General features: G+C 41.1%; 2 protein-coding genes across 11 annotated transcripts in view; one reads left to right on the forward strand and one right to left on the reverse strand.

Moving 5' to 3' along the window:
• Positions 1 to 2,987, forward strand: part of pagr1 (PAXIP1 associated glutamate-rich protein 1) — a 32,306-nt gene extending 29,319 nt beyond the window's left edge. For all 6 annotated transcript variants that reach the window (XM_036946688.1, XM_021565524.2, XM_021565526.2 and 3 more), the window contains one exon: positions 2,615 to 2,987. In XM_036946688.1, coding sequence (XP_036802583.1) covers positions 2,615 to 2,862 — 248 coding nt within the window. In that variant the 3' untranslated portion in view covers positions 2,863 to 2,987. The remainder of the gene's footprint in view (positions 1 to 2,614) is intronic.
• Positions 2,988 to 3,526: 539 nt separating this feature from the next.
• Positions 3,527 to 20,693, reverse strand: part of tlcd3bb (TLC domain containing 3Bb) — a 46,929-nt gene continuing 29,762 nt past the window's right edge. For 4 of the 5 annotated variants that reach the window (XM_036946689.1, XM_036946691.1, XM_036946692.1 and 1 more), the window contains exons 3-7: positions 19,923 to 20,006; positions 14,123 to 14,345; positions 13,553 to 13,648; positions 7,343 to 7,452; positions 4,594 to 4,849 (exon numbers count right to left, since the gene is read on the reverse strand). In XM_036946689.1, coding sequence (XP_036802584.1) covers positions 4,594 to 4,849; positions 7,343 to 7,452; positions 13,553 to 13,648; positions 14,123 to 14,345; positions 19,923 to 20,006 — 769 coding nt within the window. Of the gene's footprint in view, positions 4,850 to 7,342; positions 7,453 to 13,552; positions 13,649 to 14,122; positions 14,346 to 19,922; positions 20,007 to 20,693 lie in introns of all 5 variants that reach the window. The other variant, XM_021565527.2, reaches the window with a different exon arrangement.

Here is a 20,693-nt window from a genome sequence, read left to right on the forward strand (position 1 = left end):
AAAGTATTCGGCCCCCTTGAACTTTGCGACCTTATGCCACATTTCAGGCTTCAAACATAAAGATATAAAACTGTATTTTTTTGTGAAGAATCAACGACAAGTGGGACACAATCATGAAGTGGAACGACATTTATTGGATATTTCCAACTTTTTTAACAAATCAAAAACGGAAAAATTGGGCGTGCAAAATTATTCAGCCCCCTTAAGTTAATACTTTGTAGCGCCACCTTTTGCTGCGATTACAGCTGTAAGTCGCTTGGGGTATGTCTCTATCAGTTTTGCACATCGAGAGACTGACATTTTTTCCCATTCCTCCTTGCAAAACAGCTCGAGCTCAGTGAGGTTCGATGGAGAGCATTTGTGAACAGCAGTTTTCAGTTCTTTCCACAGATTCTCGATTGGATTCAGGTCTGGACTTTGACTTGGCCATTCTGACACCTGGATATGTTTATTTTTGAACCATTCCATTGTAGATTTTGCTTTATGTTTTGCATCATTGTCTTGTTGGAAGACAAATCTCCGTCCCAGTCTCAGGTCTTTTGCAGACTCCATCAGGTTTTCTTCCAGAATGGTCCTGTATTTGGCTCCATCCATCTTCCCATCAATTTTAACCATCTTCCCTGTCCCTGCTGAAGAAAAGCAGGCCCAAACCATGATGCTGCCACCACAATGTTTGACAGTGGGGATGGTGTGTTCAGCTGTGTTGCTTTTACGCCAAACATAACGTTTTGCATTGTTGCCAAAAAGTTCAATTTTGGTTTCATCTGACCAGAGCACCTTCTTCCACATGTTTGGTGTGTCTCTCAGGTGGCTTGTGGCAAACTTTAACCGACACTTTTTATGGATATCTTTAAGAAATGGGTTTCTTCTTGCCACTCTTCCATAAAGGCCAGATTTGTGCAATATACAACTGATTGTTGTCCTATGGACAGAGTCTCCCACCTCAGCTGTAGATCTCTGCAGTTCATCCAGAGTGATCATGGGCCTCTTGGCTGCATCTCTGATCAGTCTTCTCCTTGTATGAGCTGAAAGTTTAGAGGGACGGCCAGGTCTTGGTAGATTTGCAGTGGTCTGATACTCCTTCCATTTCAATATTATCGCTTGCACAGTGCTCCTTGGGATGTTTAAAGCTTGGGAAATCTTTTTGTATCCAAATCCGGCTTTAAACTTCTTCACAACAGTATCTCGGACCTGCCTGGTGTGTTCCTTGTTCTTCATGATGCTCTCTGCGCTTTTAACGGACCTCTGAGACTATCACAGTGCAGGTGCATTTATACGGAGACTTGATTACACACAGGTGGATTGTATTTATCATCATTAGTCATTTAGGTCAACATTGGATCATTCAGAGATCCTCACTGAACTTCTGGAGAGAGTTTGCTGCACTGAAAGTAAAGGGGCTGAATAATTTTGCACGCCCAATTTTTCAGTTTTTGATTTGTTAAAAAAGTTTGAAATATCCAATAAATGTCGTTCCACTTCATGATTGTGTCCCACTTGTTGTTGATTCTTCACAAAAAAAAATACAGTTTTATATCTTTATGTTTGAAGCCTGAAATGTGGCAAAAGGTCGCAAAGTTCAAGGGGGCCGAATACTTTCGCAAGGCACTGTATATACAAAAGTATCTTGCATAAAATGTATGCACTAATTTTCAAATTAGTGTTCTTCAAAACACAGAATACTAACGCCGTTCTCCACATGCTGGACATTTGACTTTGTTGAGCCAATTTCGCCGTCTGCTTCAGTGGGGTACCCGGCTCATGCCCGGAAGGCAGCCTGGTTATTAGTGCTTTTTTAAGTCGGTTAGATTATGAAATAATTATCACAGGTTTACGATTATTTACATTAAATGGACTATGCATTATGTGGGTTGAATCCTGTAACATAGAACAAATTAATAAAAGTCCCATGATAGTAGTGACTGCCCATTACTGCCACTTGTTAACCATCATTTGTTCACATTTAAATCTGTTTTAGTGTATTACATTTGTTTTATTTCATTCCAAGTCATCTTATCTCTATAGAGGTTCTGCCTGTGCCCTAACAAAATCACAATTTTGTAGTTCTTAAAATTAAATAAGGCGTACTTTTGACTGCTGAATACCACATATCAATCACTTAGATCATGTATTTTCTGGTAGATACCTCAAAGCAAAAGCTGCTCTTTATCACCTCACGATTGTGCATTCTTCGCTCTTTTGTAGCAGTTGTGAAAGAAACACAGATCAGACAAGTTGATGCACAACGGATTATGGTCATTGTAGTTAAGGACCACATTTTATGAGTTAAACTATTTAGAATATTGGCCTGTTGGAAATTACAACATTGCACAGTTCAGGCTGGATCTGATTAATCTCTAGAGAAACTTGTGTGACATGAAATTCAAATAATTGACCCGATGTAGGTCAGTTACTTGTTTAATTTGTTTTTTTAATTACCACATTTTTAGTTACTCGCTCAGCACTACTGGTTAGCAAACAAATACGATCACTTTTTCAACCCGGGAGTAACTCCACCCACCAGGTGAACTAAAACAAATACCCTCAATGGTTAACTGCTGTCAACCACTACCCTCATTCTGGGGTTTATTCATGCATTGTCCTCTTTTCGCAGGGTCCTCGGCTCGGTCCTCTGTCAAACGGGAGGCTAGGTTGGACAAGGTACTGTCAGACATGAAACGCCACCGCAAAATTGAGGAACACATTCTCCGGACTGGACGAGACCTCTTCAAGAGCGAGAAGAGCAGCCGGGCTGGGCCCGAGGAGGCACTCTCTCCCAACAGTCAAAAAGAACGAGAAAAGGAGAGGGAGAGAGACAGCGACCCCAGCAAAATCTTCTCGCCAAGACAAAGGCGATACTGAGACGGGGAAAAACTGCAGGCCAAAAGCTTCGATGCCTGATTTTTTTTTTTAAATGCCATTACCGATTTTGTATGCTTGTGCGTTTTGTATCCTTGTAATAAACATTACTCTTTTTTTTGTTTTTATATATATAAATCAGTGTCTTGATATAACACCCAGACAAGTTCAGAACAGAGGAGTATATTTTAGCTATGAGTTAACAATATAGCCTTCACATAAGGCTCAGAAGTTTATACGGTACATAAATACGTATGCATAAATATGCATTCAATTCAAAACCACAAATAAAATAAGCATATACAATAAATCAGTTGAAATGCATTTTTCCCCCAATGGCAAGAACCACTAACCAATAAACATATAGAACAAATGTATAGTTTATCACCGTCTAGACGTTATTGTCCCATCTTTCTTGCATCCAAGGTTACTGGACTGTTTGTTTTCCTAGTATAGTTATGTTTTCTGAGTGAATAGGGCTCCTGAAACCAGTGGCTCAATTAAATTTGCTCAGTACAAATAAGAAACTGAAGAAGTGGAAACAGACTCCTAAAGCAGTTTCAAGAGCTTTAGAAAGGTCAACCTATACTAAATGCTACCAAGACAGTGTATTGATTATATTCTGGTCGATTTATGCAATTCACTAATTACAGCAGTGATAATAAAACACGTTTTTGATTTTTTATTAAATATTATTGGGCAGAATACTTGTGTAACGTCAGCCAATGAATGACAATATGTGGAATAAATAGGGCTGTTTTTTTGTTGTTGCACTGGCACTAACTCATTTACCTAATATGCTTCAATACCACTCAGTCAAAAGTTAAGGACCCACGTAGGGCATAGAAACCCAAAGGCCCACAAAATTGGCCATTTATTTTGTTCCTCAAAATTACATTCTCTACACTGAATAAAATAACACTGTTGCAAGGCGGCAGAGTTGAACTGCCAACAGGCGAAATGATTCATGCATTTGCTACCTGAACTACTGGAGATCAAAATGGATCAAAAATAAAAACACAGAATGGGAGATCAGAAACAGAACTACAGTCCAAATCAACGTGAAGGTAAGAACACTTGTCACATTTTCAATCCAAGGAAAAAAATAAATATTCCACATTAAAATAAATAAAATGTAGTACACACACAAACAATTGAGATAAGGCAGCATAATAGTCTTATGAGGTTACCTCCCTTCCACCCTGGTCACATTTGTTAAGAGTACAAAGGATACAGATAAATACTAACAAGTCAAAATACTGCTTGGCGAGGTCGTTTCTTGTTACTAAGCCGAATTAGGCCTTTCTATCTAAAGCAATGTACTAAACATACCAGTATAATACATTCCTAACTCCTGTGCTAACTTACCTCCTAGGCAGACAGGATTTCATTTGATCTACACGAGGACGCTCTCCACCTCTCACTTCCTAAACTTCTTTCAGGCTAATCTCTCTCCATTCTCAACGTGCATCAGGGGGAACAATAGCTTCTGATGCCTATGTTGTGTGCTGTTCAAATGTGCAAACGCTCCCTTCAATTCCTTTATTCGCACAAGCAAAATATCAGTATTGAGTATAGATTCTGGCAACAAAGACAGTACCATTTGAAGCATTTCTTTTTTTACTCTTGAAAACTCATGCTTGTTCAAAGTCTCACTACCTTTCTTTCCCTTTCAACTTCACCCACCGGTACATTATCCCCACCTTCCTTACCTCTCACCCTCCCGCCCACTTCTCAATGAGAGTCTGACTTTTGTTCTGTGGCATGAGTGCTGTACCCATTGGCGGGCTGGGACGGCGCCTGTCCGTCCAAGTCATCCTTGGCAGTGACCGGGGGCCTGCGGGAGCGGGAAGAGCCAGTGAAGAGTCGCAGGGCCCCTCGGCAAATGAGGGAGAACCAGTAGACCTGGGGGGCCATAAGCATAGCTGCGCCCAGGTTAACTTGCCAGGGCACGTTGAAAGGAACCATGTGGAGGGGAATGGACGCATACCTGGATGGGGAGAATTATAAAGAGAATGGGTACATGGGGGATTTAGAGTGGCCACATACAGTTGAAGTCGGAAGTTCACATACACTGATGGTGGAGTCATTAAAACTTGTTTTTCAACCACTCCACAAATGTCTTGTTAACAAACTACAGTTTTGGTAAGTCGGTTAGGACATCTACTTTGTGCATGACACAAGTAATTTTTCCAAGAATTGTTTACAGACAGATTAATTCACTGTATCACAATTCCAGTGGGTCATCATCTAGAAAATGATGTCATGGCTTTAGAAGCTTCTGATAGGCTAATTTACATCATTTGAGTCAATTAGAGGTGTACCTGTGGATGTATTTCAAGGCCTACCTTCAAACTCAGTCCCTCTTTGCTTGACATCATGGGAAAATCAAAAGAAATCAGCTAAGACCTCAGAAAAAAATGGTTGTAGTTCAGAAGTTTACATACACTCAATTAGTATTTGGTAGCATTGCCTTAAAAATGTTTAACTTGGGTCAAACGTTTCAGGTAGCCTTCCACAAGCTCCCACAATAAGTTGGGTGAATTTTGGCCCATTCCTCCTGACAGAGCTGGTGTAACTGAGTCAGGTTTGTAGGCCTCCTTGCTCGCACACTCTTTTTCAGTTCTTCCCACAATTTTTCTATGGGATTGAGGTCAGGGCTTTGTGATGGCCACTCCAATACCTTGACTTTGTTGTCCTTAAGCCATTTGCCACAACTTTGAAAGTATGCTAGGGCTCATTGTCCATTTGGAAGACCCATTGTTGCTGCAATATATCCACATAATTTTCCATCCTCATGATGCCATCTATTTTGTGAAGTGCACCAGTCCCTCCTGCAGCAAAGCACCCCCACAACATGATGCTGCCACCCCCCATGCTTCACGGTTGGGATGGTGTTCTTCAGCTTGCAAGCCTCCCCCTTTTTCCTCCAAACATAACCATGATCATTATGGCCAAACAGTTCTATTTTTGTTTCATCAGACCAGAGGACATTTCTCAAAAAAGTACGATCTTTGTGCCCATGTGCAGTTGCAAACCCTAATCTGGCTTCTTTTATGGCGGTTTTGGAGCAGTGGCTTCTTCCTTGCTGAGCGGCCTCACAGCTTATGTCGATATAGGACTCATTTTACTGTGGGGATATAGATACTTTTGTACCCATTTACTCCAGCATCTTCAAAGGTTCTTTAATGTTGGTCTGGGATTGATTTGCACTTTTCTCACCAAAGTACGTTCAGAACGTGTCTCCTTCCTGAGCGGTATGACGGCTGCGTGGTCCCATGGTGTTTATACCTTCAGGCGTTTGGAAATTGCTCCCAAGGATGAACCAGACTTGGAGGTCTACAATTTATTTTCTGAAGTCTTGGCTGATTTCTTTTCATTTTCCCATGATGTCAAGCAAAGAGGGACTGAGTTTGAAAGTAGGCCTGGAAATACATCCACAGTTACACCTCTAATTGACTCAAATGATGTCAATTAGCCTATCAGAAGCTTCTAAAGCCATTACCTATTTTTCTGAAATGTTCCAAGCTGTTTAAAGGCAAAGTCAACTTAGTGTATGTAAACTTCTGAACCACTGGAATTGTGATACAGTGAATTATATAAGTGACATAATCTGTCTGTAAACAATTGTTGGAAAAATGACTTGTGTCATGCACAAAGTAGATGTCCTAACCGACTTGCCAAAACTGTAGTTTGTTAACAAGAAATTTGTGGAGTGGTTGAAAAACGAGTTTTAATGACTCCAACCTAACTGTATGTAAACCTCCGACTTATGTAAACTGTAGAACTAACAAAAGGGGGGCGGAGGCATTAAAGGGATTGTTCACCCATATTTCATCATTCTGTATTTATCAGTTTACCTTAAATGGCTCAATTTGACATAAGTTAGTTGCCTGACGACTCATCCTGAATTTAATTTTCCTGCTATATCAAATCGCTCTATACATCAGTCTGAACCAATTCTAGATGTCTTTTGTGCTGAGGCCAAAATTACATGATTCATGTAGGCCGTCTCTTGCCCAACCCATCGGTATCTGGGACCAATTAGAACGGTTTGAATGTGTCTGCATTCGAGAAGTCATTGGGGAGACCCACAAAGAAACATTAGTGGGCGTGGCGTTTGGCCAGAGTGATGTGGATGGGTAGCCAGGCTATTAAATGAGATCCACACATGCTATGCTCCCATTGATGTCAATAAATGATTAATGCAAAAGCCAGAGTTCTTTGCGCTTATCTCAACTCTGAATCTGGCCTTAAATGTACATGGAGTCCAAATGAGAAAATGTTGAAAGTATTATGAAATGTAGATGAACTATTCCTTGACAGCCACCCATTACAATGATGCTCTCTTCACAAGCCCCCGAACCCTGATACAAGAGTTAAGAAAAATAAGAGATGTGACCAAATCCCCATGCACATCAGTCCTTTAAGCTCAGCTTGAAAGCAGAGCGTGATAGAGAGTGAGGGACAGACAGAGACATACCTGCCATACGCGTAGTAGAGGAAAGGGAAGAGGAGGACTCGACAGGTGAAAAAAGTGACCAGCATAGTAGCCCCATTCACTTTGTGCAGGAGAGTGTGTTGCTGTTTGTACTGAGAGGAAAAAGAGGGAGAGAGAGAAAGAGGAGAGAAAAAAGGAGAAAGCGCAAGCAGTACAGATTGGTGAAAGCCGAAAAATAGTTAATAGGCCTATTGCTCTACTTTGCAAGGACACCAAAAAGTGGAAAATGGAGGACAAAGTATACTTGTCATGCTTCAAGCCAAAGGCGGGCTTGTATAGAATACAGTGCCTTAAGGTGTGGGAGAAAAACATGTCATTATACACAGTATATTCTGCAAAAACATCTGTTTCCACCAGCTTGCTAGACTTCTTCTCTGCTCCAGCAAGCTAAGCGTTTGATCGACAGCTAGAGCAACTTTTACAAGACAACAACATTGAGAAGGTTATGATAACAGTTCAACATTTGAGAACCTCAACATTTTAATTTCACATCTAGAAGTATAATTTGTATCTATCAAATGTATAACACCACACCAAACTGTACTGTGTAGTTTACTTTAAATGGTTCCCTTTGCACAGAGGTTATAAGAAGCATCTGGCCCCAACTCTACACAACACACTGTAGGGAAGGAAGGGGAGGGCAGGGGTGGTGTGTGATGTAAAGGGAGGAGGGAGGTGGACAGGCAAATATTGTATCCGCAGTTAAATCCAGTAGAATACAGGGGGCTATATTCAAAGGCTAACAGGTGAACCTCCGCCCCAGTGAGGTCCTGAGTGCTCTGGAGCAGGTTTTTGTCAAGGATCTCTGTACTTTGCTCCGTTCATCTTTCCCTTGATCCTGACTAGTCTCCCAGTCCCTGCCGCTGAAAAACATCCCCACAGCATGATGCTGCCACCACCATGCTTTAACGTAGGGATGGTGCCAGGTTTCCTCCAGACGTGACGCTTGGCATTCAGGCCAAAGAGTTCAATCTTGGTTTCATCAGACCAGAGAATCTTGTTTCTCATGGCAAACTCCAAGTGGCCTGCCATGTGCATTTAACTGAGGAGTGGCTTCCGTCTGGCTAATCTACCATAAAGGCCTGATTGGTGGAGTGCTGCAGAGATGGTTGTCCTTCTGTAAGGTTCTCCCATCTCCACAGAGGAACTCTGGAGCTCTGTCAGAGTGAGCATCGGGTTCTTGGTCATCTCCCTGACCAAGGCTCTTCTCCCCCGATTGCTCAGTTTGGCCGGGCGGCCAGCTCTAGTAAGAGTCGTGGTTCCAAACTTCTTCCATTTAAGAATGATGGAGGCCACTGTGTTCTTGCGGACCTTCAATGCTGCAGAAATGTTTTGGTACCCTTCCCAAAGTCTGTTCCTCGACACAATCATGTCTCGGAGCTTCACTAGAATACAGTATATACAGGTCATGGCCAAAAGTTTTGAGAATGACACAAATATTAATTTTCACAAAGTCTGCTGCCTCAGTTTATATGATGGCAATTTGTATATACTCATGAATGTTATGAAGAGGGATCAGATGAATTGCAATTAATTGCAAAGTCCCTCTTTGCCATGCAAATTAACTGAATCCCCAAAAAACATTTCCACAACATTTCAGCACCGCCACAAAAGGACCAGCTGATATCATGTCAGTGATTCTCTCGTTAACACAGGTGTGAGTATTGACGAGGACAAGGCTGGAGATCACTCCGTCATGCTGATTGAGTTTGAATAACAGACTGGAAGCTTCAAAAGGAGGGTGGTGCTTGGAATCACTGTTCTTCCTCTGTCAACCATGGTTACCTGTACGGAAACACATGCCGTCATCATTGCTTTGCACAAAAAGGGCTTCACAGGCAAGGATATTGCTGCCAGTAAGATTGCACCTAAATCAACCATTTATCGGATCATCAAGAACTTCTAGGAGAGTGGTTCAATTATTGTGAAGAAGGCTTCAGGTCGCCCAAGAAAGTCCAGCAAGCGCCAGGACCGTCTCCTAAAATTGATTCAGCTGCGGGATCGGGGCACCACCAGTACAGAGCTGGCTCAGGAATGGCAGAAGGCAGGTGTGCATCTGCACGCACAGTGAGGCGAAGACTTTTGGAGGATGGCCTGGTGTCAAGAAGGGCAGCAAAGAAGCCACTTCTCTCCAGGAAAAACATCAGGGACAGACTGATATTCTGCAAAAAGTACAGGGATTGGACTGCTGAGGACTGGGGTAAAGTCATTTTCTCTGATATATCCCCTTTCCGATTGTTTGGGGCATCCGGAAAAAAGCTTGTCCGGAGAAGACAAGGTGAGCGCTACCATCAGTCCTGTGTCATGCCAACAATAAAGCATCCTGAGACCATTCATGTGTGGGGTTGCTTCTTAGCCAAGGGAGTGGGCTCACTCACAATTTTGCCTAAGAACACAGCCATGAATAAAGAATGGTACCAACACAACCTCTGAGAGAAACTTCTCCCAACCATCCAGGAACAGTTTGGTGACAAACAATGCCTTTTCCAGCATGATGGAGAACCTTGCCATAAGGCAAAAGTGATAACTAAGTAGCTCTGGGAACAAAACATCGATATTTTGGGTCCATGGTCAGGAAACTCCCCAGACCTTAATCCCATTGAGAACTTGTGGTCAATCCTCAAGAGGCAGGTGGACAAACAAAAAAAACTAAATTCTGACAAACTCCAAGCATTGATTATGCAAGAATGGGCTGCCATCAGTCAGCATGTGGCCCAGAAGTTAATTGACAGCATGCCAGGTTGGACTGCAGAGGTCTTGAAAAAGAAGGGTCAACACTGCAAATATTGACTCTTTGCATCAACTTCATGTAATTGTCAGTAAAAGTCTTTGACACTTATGAAATGCTTGTAATTATACTTCAGTTTTCCATAGGAACATCTAACAAAAATAACTAAAGACATTGAAGCAGTAAACTTTGTGAAAATAAATATTTGTCATTCTCAAAACTTTTGTCCACGACTGTACGTATGAAAGGTAAAACAGTATGTAAACATTATTAAAATGACGAGTGCTCCATGTCTATGTACATAGGGCAGCAGCCTCTAAGGTTCAGGGCAGGGTACTGGGTGGAGGCCGGCTAGTGATAGCTATTTAACAGTCTGATGGCCTTAAGATATAAGCTGTTTTTCAGTCTCTCGGTCCCAGCTTTGAAGCAGCTGTAATGACCTCTGCTTCTGAATGAGAGGGGTGAACAGGCCGTGGCTTGGGTGGCTGAGGTCCTTCATGATCTTCTTGGCCTTCCTGTGACACCGGGTGCTGAAAATGTCCTGGAGGGCAGGCAGTGTGCCCCTGGTGATGCGTTGGGCAGACCGTACCACCCTTTGGAAAGCCCTGCGGTTGCAGACGGTGCAGAAATCCTTCAGCCTCCTCTGTGTGGACCCTATCAGAATGTCAGTGATATGTACGGCGAGGAACTTTTTACCTTATACACTGCGGCCCTGTCGATGTGGATGGGGGCGTGCACCCTCTGCTGTCTCCTGAAGTCAACAATCAGTTCCTTTGTTTTGTTGAGGGAGAGGTTATTTTCCTGGCACCACTCCGCCAGGGCCGTCACCTCCATCCTGTAAGCTGTCTCATTGTTGATGGTAATCAGGCCTACCACTGTTGTGTCGTCTGCAAACTCAATGATTCAGTTGGAGGCGTGTGTGTGCACCCTTGTGTGGCCCCTGTGTTGAGGATCAGTGTAGTGGAGGTGTTGTTGCCTACTGGGAAGGCCCGTCAGGAAGCCCCCAAGGCTCAAGCTTAATGATGAGCTTGGAGGGTACTATGGTGTTGAAGGCTGAGCTGTAGTGAATGAACAGCATTCTTATTTAGGTATTCTTCTTGTCAAGATGAGATAAGGCAGTGTGCAGTGCAATGGCATCATCCGTGGATCTATTGGGGGAGTATGCAAATTGCCGTGGGTCTAGGTTGTCGGGTAATGTGGAGCTGATATGATCCTTAACTAGCTTCTCAAAGCACTTCATGATGGCAGAAGTGTCATTTAGTTCAGTTACCTTCACTTTCTTGGGTACAGGAACAATGGTGGACATCTTGAAGCAAGTGGGGACAGCAGACTGGGATAAGAAGAGATTGAATATATCCGTAAACACTCCAGCCAGCTGGTCTGCGCATGCTCAGCCGGCAGCCTTGCGAGGGTTAACAGGCTTAAATATCTTATTCATGTCGGCCATGGAGAACGAGAGCTCACAGTCTTTGGGAGTGGCCCGCGCCAGTGGCACTGTATTATCCTCAAAGCGGGCAAAGAAAGTGTTTAGCTTGTCCGGGAGCAAGACGTCGGTGTCCGTGACGTGGTTGGTTTTCCCTTTGTTAACCATGATTGTTGGAAATCCCTGGAATTGTGACTCCATTTTGTCTCTGTGCTGTCATTTTGACTGTTTGATTGATTTACAGAGGGCATAACAGGACTGTTTGTATTCAACCATATTCCCAGTCACCTTGACGTGGTTAAATGCAGTGATTCGCACTTTCAGGTTTGCGCAAAGGCTGCGAACTATCCATTGTTTTTGGTTTTAATATTCACGTTGGGAACAACATCCCCTATACACTTCCTGATGTACTCAGTCACCATGTCAACCCGGAACATATCGCAGTCTGCGTCACCTAAACAATCTTGAAGCATGGATTCCAATTGGGCAGACCAGCATTGAATAGACACTAGGTCTATTCACTTCCTGTTTGAGTTTCTGCCTATAGTTAGGGAAGAGCAGAATGGAGTTGTGATCTGATTTGCCGAATTGGGGCGGAAGGGAGAGTAACAATGGTTGAGAGTTTTTGAAGCGCGAGTATTGCAGGCTATGTGTTAAGAGAACTTCGGTAGGTTTTTACTCAGATTTGCTTTGTTAAAGTCCTCAGCTACAATAAATGCAGCCTCAGGTTTCCAGTTTGCACAAGTCCAGTGTAGTTCCTTGAGAGCCGCCGTGGTATCGGCTTGAGGGGGAATTTAAACAGCTGAGACAATGACCGAAAATAATTATCTCAGGATGTAATGCGGTCAGCATTTAATTGTGAGGTATTCAGTATTCTAAGTCAGGTGAACAAAACTACTTGAGTTCCTGTACGTTACCACAATCATACCATGAGTAGTTAATCATGAAACATACACCTCCACCTTTCTTCTTCCCGGAGAGCTGGCTGTATGGATGGGGACAGTATATCAGGCGAGATATGATTCCGTGAAACAAAGTATGTTACAGTCCCTGATGTATCTCTGGAAGGAGATCCTTGCCCTGTGCTCGTCTACTTTATTGTCTTGGGACAACATTAGTGAGCAATACACTCAGAAGCGGTGGATGGTGTGCACACCTACTGAGTTGGACTAAAAGTTCACTCCGAATACCACTTCTCTGACGGCGGTGTCTTGGAGCAGCCACTGGGATAAGTTCATCCTTGGGGGGATACGAAAAAAGGATCCAATTCAGGAAAGTCGTATTTCTCTTCGAAATGCTGGTGAGTTATTGCCGCTCTGATATCCAAAAGTAATTTCTGTATGTAATAACACAAAAAACATTCTGGGCTAATAATGTGAGAAATAACAAAAAATAAATAAAACTGCAAAGTTGCTTACGAGTTAGAAACAGTGCGGCCATGTCTATCGGCGCCATCTTTACACTTTAGTGTAAATTAGACCAACCTATGCCTGCACTTCCAAAAATTAATCTACCAGCACTTCACTCAATGCGCACAGCTCCCTTGCCAGGCAGTGTCACTGCACGAGGTGGGATATAGGATTCATATATATTTGTGCAATTAGCAGCTATGAAACAAAACAGCAGAAATACTTTTAAAACAGCTACTGCGGCATTTTTCTGCTATAAAACGCAACTCGCACATGCTCATACTTTTGACTATTTTATCAAGCCTTAAAAATACTTATTTAACCTATCTCCCTTTCATTTACACCGATTGAAGTGGATTTAACAAGTGACATCAATAAAGGATCATAGCTTTCACCTGGTCAGCTTATGTCATGAAAAAAGCAGGTGTTAATTTGTTGTATACTCAGTGTATACTGCTGTAATTAAGGTGATCATATTACAGATGTGCTGTTATACACCACACACACACACACGTGATGAGCCACATGCCAGGAACCAACAGTCCAATTCAAAGTCTGAGAAATTGAAACACGGGTGGGACACCTAGAGATGTGTGCAATTCAAAAACACAATAATTCAAAAACTGAAGTACCTGGATGAGGATTTTTCCCAAACAGACCCACGGAGTGCTGACTTCTGCCAAGAACATGACGCCTTGGAAGTAATCCCCCTTGCCCTGTCGCCAGAACTGGGGGAAAGAGGAAGAAGACAGTTCATTGAAAGTCATGTTTTATCATCATGAATAAGCCTTCAACAAACCTTTTCACCAGTGTAAAGTAAGCCTTGTCCATAGGGCAGGAGCCTTTATCCTGTTTTTGTAGCATGATGCAGCTTGATGTACAAGTACACCCCCAAGACAGGAGGCTAGTCCATCACAGGGCCTTACCCCCAATCCATCTGTATTCCTAATGCTCAGTACCAAGCAGAGGCATCAAGACGGTTTTTGGAGTCTTTGGTTGGACTCGACTGTGGATCAAACAGCCAACTTCCCAATATCCGGACGGACACTCAAACCACACGGCCACAAAGATTTGCCTGTGTACCCTACCAAATACCAGCAAATATCTTTAATAATGACACACACAAGATACTTCCAATAAACACTCACTCGCTCACACGTCATTCTCCCAGCATTTGAATGTCGTCATTGGTCGATAGTTACCACAGAGACGGGGAAGCACACGGTGACCATGACGACGTGGTGGAGTACCATGAGGAATTCGCGCCGCAGGTAGCTGGTCAGGGCCGCACCCAGGGGTTTGGCGCCGCTGTCCCCTTCATGACCCTTGATGCGCAGCTTGTACCAGTAGCACATGAACATGGCGTAGATGTCGTACACAAAGTAGGGCACGGCAAAGAGGATGTAGGCGCTGGTGAGCCAATGCCTGATACAAAGAAGAAGAAAATGAGGTAGAAAAAGGGGGTTATGGTAAGGTAACTTAGTTGAACAGTGGGCATTCAATAAGCAAGGCTACAATATTTGGATTTGATGCATTCGTCTTTTGAAAAGGTTTTACAAAAAGGAATATAGTTTGGGGATGGAGACTAGGGAGTGGTGGTATGGTTTACAGCAAGGGTTTTCTGGGTGGGGAAGGACCAATGGGAGGGTTTCCGTGTGGGTCCTGCTTTTTGTTACATATCCATGGGCTCAATAACACTAAAGACAACAATTATATCATTAACATTCCTTTTAGAAAAATAATGGCAACACTAGCCATTCTCTCCTGGAATGTGAAAGGCCTAAGTTGTCCTATCAAACATTCCATCTTTCTCAATATCCTAGCAAGAAACGATATTGATATAACAATGCTCCAAGAAACACACCTGCTCCAAAAGTGCGCACAGAGAATTTTGTACATTTGTACAAACTGGCTTATTTTTCTTCAGCCCCAAACAAAACAAAAGGTGTAATCAATGATACAAAAGAAACTCAAAATCACCATATTGGGTAAAGGCAAAGACCAGGAAGGCAGAATCACTTAAATATCCATAATGGAAAGAAAATTGCCTTTTTTAATGTGTATACTCCAAATTCATATGATCCTACGTTTTTTGATTCTCTAAATAGCATATTGTTAGGATTAACTGAATTCCAACGGGTTAACGGGACAGACATGAATGCAATTTTGGATGTGGGACAAAATCTACAGCGTCTTCAGAAGGAATTCACATCCCTTGACTATCCATTTTTTGTTGGATTTAATTGCCATTTTTTTAACGATCTAAACAAAATACTCTGTCAATGTAAAAAATAATCTAAATGGAAAATAAAACACTAATATATCTTTATTAGATAAGTATTCAACATGTTACAATCACCTTTGGCAGCGATTACAGCTGTGAGTCTTTTTGGGTAAGTCTAAGAGCTTTGCACACCTGCTTTGTACCGTATTTGCCCATTATTCTTTTAAAACATTATTTAAGCTCTGTCAAGTTGGTTGTTGATCATTGCTAGGCAGCCATTTTCAAGACTTGCCATAGATTTTCAAGGCAATTTAAGTCAAAACTGTAACTAGGCATCTCAGGAACATTGTCGTCTTGGTAAGAAAATGCACTATATATATTTGGCCTTGTGTTTTAGGTTATTGACCTACTAAAATATTAATTTGTCTCCCAGTGTTTGTTGGAAAGCAGACAACCAGGTTCCTCAAGGATTTTGCATATTCTGTTTCTTTTTATCATAAAAAAAACTCCCTAGTCCTTGTCGAGGAAAAACATACCCATAACATGATGCAGCCACCACCATGCTTGATAATATGAAGAGTGGTACGTTGTGTACGTTGTGCCCCAAACATAACGCTTTGTATTCAGGACAAAAAGTTCCTTTCTTATCACATTTTTTGCAGTATTACTTTACAGGATGCATGTTTAGGAATATTTGTCTTCTGTACAGGCTTCATTCTTTTCACTCAGTCATGTATGTTAGTACTGTGGAGTAACTATAATTGACAAAAATATCAAAAACGCATCATGCAACAATTTTAATGACTTTACTCAGTTAAAGTTCATATGAGGAATGAATTTAAATTAATTAAGGAATTACATTTTAATGAATTAATTAGGTCCTAATCTATGGATTTCACATGACTGGGACTACAGATATGCATCTGTTGGTCACAGACACCTTAAAAGAAATGGGCCTGAAATTGCCATCGATAAAATGCAATTGTGTTCGTTGTTCGTCTTCCAACACCATAACCCCACCGCCACCATGGAGCACTCTGTTCACAACATTGACATCAGCAAACTGCTCGCCCACATAACGCAATACACGTGGTCTTCGGTTGTGAGGCCGGTTGGACGTACTGCCACATTTTTAAAAATGATGTTGGAGGTGGCTTATGGTAGAGAAATTAACATTCAATTCTCTGGCAACAGCTCTGGTGGACATTCCTACAGCCAGCATGCCAATTTCATACTCTCTCAAAACTTGAGACATCTGTGGCATTTTATTGTCCCATGCACAAGATGTACCTGTGTAATGATCATGCTGTTTAATCAGCTTCTTGATATGCCACACTTGTCCTGTGGCATATCTTAACAAAGGAGAAATGCTCACTAACAGGGATGTAAACAAATGTGTGCACATTTGAGAGAAATAAGCTTTTTGTGCATATGGAACATTTCTGGGATATTTAATTTCAGCTCATTAATCATGGGACCAACACTTTACATGCTGCGTTCATATTTTTGTTCAGTGTACAATGTTGTTCATCTATCCTCCGTGATCTCTTATCACAGCCATTAAACTTAAATGAAAAAAATATTTATAATAATAAAAATTAATTAATTAAAAATAAAATCGCCATTGGCCTCATGGTAAAATCCCTGAGTGGTTTCGTTCCTCTTCGGCAACTCAGTTAGGAAGGGCGCCCATATCTTTGTATTGACAGTGTATTGATACACCATCCAAAGTGTAATTAATAACTGTAACCATGCTCAAAGAGATATTCAATGTCTGCTTTTAATTTTTACCCATCTACCAATAGGTGTCCTTCTTTGCAAACCATTGGAAAACCTCCCTGGTCTTAGTGGTTGAATCTGTGCTTGAAATTCACTGCACGACTGAGGGACCTTACAGATAATTGTATGTGTGGGGTACAGAGATTGGGTAGTTATTTAAAAAATTATGTTAAACACTATTATTGCACAAAAAGGTGAGTCCATGCAACTTATATACATTTGTACTACTGAACTTATTTAGGCTTGCCATAACAAAAGTGTTGAATACCTACTGAGTAAAGACATTTAAGCTTTTAATTTAATTAATTATTTTGTAAACATTTCTAAAAAGATAATTCCACTTTGACATTATGGGGTATTGTGTGTAGATTAGTGACACAAAATCTCAATTGAATCAATTTTAAACAAAAGGCTGTAAAAAAAAAGTTCAAAGGTGTGAATACTTTCTAAAGGCACTGTAATAAGACCAACTAGTAGCCACATGCAGCCAATGCTCTCCAACATATACTCTGATTACAGCCAGCCTCATTGATGCCTGGCGAGCACATAGTCCAAAAGCAAACGAGTAGACTTTCTACTCAAACAGGCATAAAACATTCTCCCGAATCGACTTTATACTTATCTGCAACTCTATTTTCTAAAATTAAGAAAGACATTCAACATATGAGCTTGTCTGATCACCATGCCTACTACTACCAATTTCACATTTCAGAATATCCTAAAAGAGCTACAAGATGGCGTTTCAATGTTTCATTAATACAAAATCCTACATTCTGTGATCAATTTGAAATTTAACTAAATTAATTCATAATGCTCAATAAAAAGTCTGTCAATGAACCCCGGATTCTATGGGATGACACCAAAGTTTTTTTTTTTTTTAAATAACGCAACTTCATTTGCATCGGAGTTGAATAAATCACAATTAAATAAGATATCAGAATTGGAAATGTTGATAACTGCGTTGGAGCGTTCTCAACAAACACTTTTTTCAGACCAGGTATCTATTACTCTTTCCAAAGTCAAGACAGAACTTAATTTATTGAAAAGACAGAGAGCAGAATTTGCCATCCACTTAGTTAGGTTCAACCATTACTTCCATGGTAATCGTCCCAGTCGTTTACTGGCCAAGAAGCTTCGCAGTAATGATCAATTAGCTGAAATAGCAACTATTGAATCTGAAATTGGGGAATTACTATCAGAACCCAAATGAATCAAAGATTCTCCCAGCTTTATAAAGAACTGTACACATCTAATTGTAAATACACACCAAGCCAGACTAAGTCCTTTCTAAAAGAATTAAGAACTCTTCTCTCAACCGAAAAAGCTGCATTGCTAGGAACCCAAAATCGCTCTCAATGAACTCAAAAGGGCATTGCATAGCATGAAAAAAAGGCAAATCACCTGGATGGGATTCCCCCTGAGTTCTATTTACATTTTTAATTTTTATCGGTAAGGATGCTGCTCGGTGTTCTCACTATCACTCCTTGGCACGTTTTATCTCGATGCAGAAAATGCTTTTGATAGACTAGAATAGTCATATCTCTGGTCGGTCTTGAACAGCAGGATCTGGGTTACCGAAATTTCCTGCCCAAACCCACTCTCTTTTCCCAGGATAAATAACTGCGAGAAACCGGTAAATTATAAAAAAATATTTATATGAACAGCATGACGTGAAATGGAACTTCAGTTACATGTAATATCTAAATCTGTCTTATCTAAGGGCCACAGCCTACTCTCTGCAAGATCAATCATCAATGCTCAGGTTGGGAACAGACAGCGCATTTCAGTATAGAGTGCAGTTTACAATGCATGTAGGCCTTTCATCTCATCATGGTAACTTTTTTCTTGTGAAAGGTGAGACTACATTTGCTGCAGCATAGCCTATGTATTAGTAATATAAGGACTGAATGCATGTTTCATTTACACAAAAGGGCACAACAAAGCCTATTCCCCCTCAGGAGACTGAAAAGATTTGGCATAGGTCATCAAAAAGTTCTACATCTGCAACAGTGCCTGGTATGGTCTTGGTCCAAAAGGCTTCTTAACAGCTTCTACCTCCAAGCAATAAGACTCCTGAACAGCTAATCAAATGGCTACCCAGACTATTTGTATTGCACCCCCCTCTTTTACGCTGCTGCTACTCTGTTTATTATCTATGCATAGTCACTTTAACTCTACCTGTATGTACATATTACCTCGACTAACCGGTGCCCCCCCCGTACATTGACTCTGGACCGGTACCCCCTGTATAGCCTCACTATTGTTATTTTACTGCTGCTCTTTAATTACTTGTTACTTTTATTTTTTACTTATCTATTTTTTACTTAACACTTAGTTTTCTTAAACCTGCATTGTTGGTTAAAAGTAAGGCTTTCACTGTAAGGTCTACCTACACCTGTTGTATTCGGCACATGTAACAAATAAAATTTGATTTGATTTCCATCTGGCTTTCAGGGGTCACCTTACTTTTTCATTGTAAAGAGGATTTTTTTTAAATTCCCCAATTTTTATCACACAACATTTTAGGACTACATACAGCAGCTTTTTAAAGGAGGCTGCTTTGTGTCTTCTTTTTTGCCATGACAAATCAAGTATCGGGACAACCCTTCTCCCAAGGCACAAAAAAACACTGACAAATTATGATTCTGAAGTTAACAATTCACTTAAAATATTTCTAGTATGGTCTGATGTAAAATATCGCTCAAGGCTGAATGAGCCTAAAAAGTTTTTTATTTTCTCTTCACTCTATGCTGTAGTTAACTGTGTGGGGGGGGGGGGGTTATGAGTCAGATATCTTCTGTCTCTTTCTGGGGCGTGTTCATTAGGACAAGAAACTGAAAATGTTTTACAACGGAAAACAAAAATAAGTTTGTTTTCTAAGTCTGTTTTCTTCCATTTTAGTGCCTCAAACATGCCCCTGGTCTGTTTTACAAATTTTACTGACTGAGCCTTACTGTAACAACATTTGTCAGAAGGACGAGGTGAATTTCTACACTTACTGATCCTCAATGATGTCATCACAGGAGGAGGCAATGATGTAACCAGCAGAGGAGGCCATGATCGCCTGAACAGAGGACACCAACCTGAGAAAGGCCCGCAGGAGAAATTAAACATTAACATAGTTTATAACATCAGACTACAATTGCTAAATGTCTGGTAAAACATAAAATATTGTGAAATCCAATTTTTACTAAAATGTCATCCGTCATTATCAGAATTAACCAAAAGTCATCATAAAACAGAATTAGTGTTGATTTATTTTGAGTGGTAACCAATGGCTCCATCTCAATTAGTCTTTCAGCGATTCCTCACATCCTATCTCCTCGCTTCCTTCTCAAATGTCCATTGAAAAAGAAAGTCCAAGGTCAATCCCCTCAGACCTTCTTCTCCAATGCGTTTTGAGAAGGCAAAGAGAGAGAACGGAAATAATTGAGGAAAGATAAACTGAGGAAGAGCATGCATACAGTGCCTTGCGAAAGTATTCGGCCCCCTTGAACTTTGCGACCTTTTGCCACATTTCAGGCTTCAAACATAAAGATATAAAACTGTATTTTTTTGTGAAGAATCAACAACAAGTGGGACACAATCATGAAGTGGAACGACATTTATTGGATATTTCAAAATTTTTTAACAAATCAAAAAATGAAAATTCGGGCGTGCAAAATTATTCAGCCCCCTTAAGTTAATACTTTGTAGCGCCACCTTTTCCTGCGATTACAGCTGTAAGTCGCTTGGGGTATGTCTCTATCAGTTTTGCACATCGAGAGACT

Source organism: Oncorhynchus mykiss, chromosome 16 (assembly GCF_013265735.2).
Source record: "Oncorhynchus mykiss isolate Arlee chromosome 16, USDA_OmykA_1.1, whole genome shotgun sequence".
In the NCBI taxonomy this organism is placed as follows: Eukaryota; Metazoa; Chordata; class Actinopteri; order Salmoniformes; family Salmonidae; genus Oncorhynchus; species Oncorhynchus mykiss.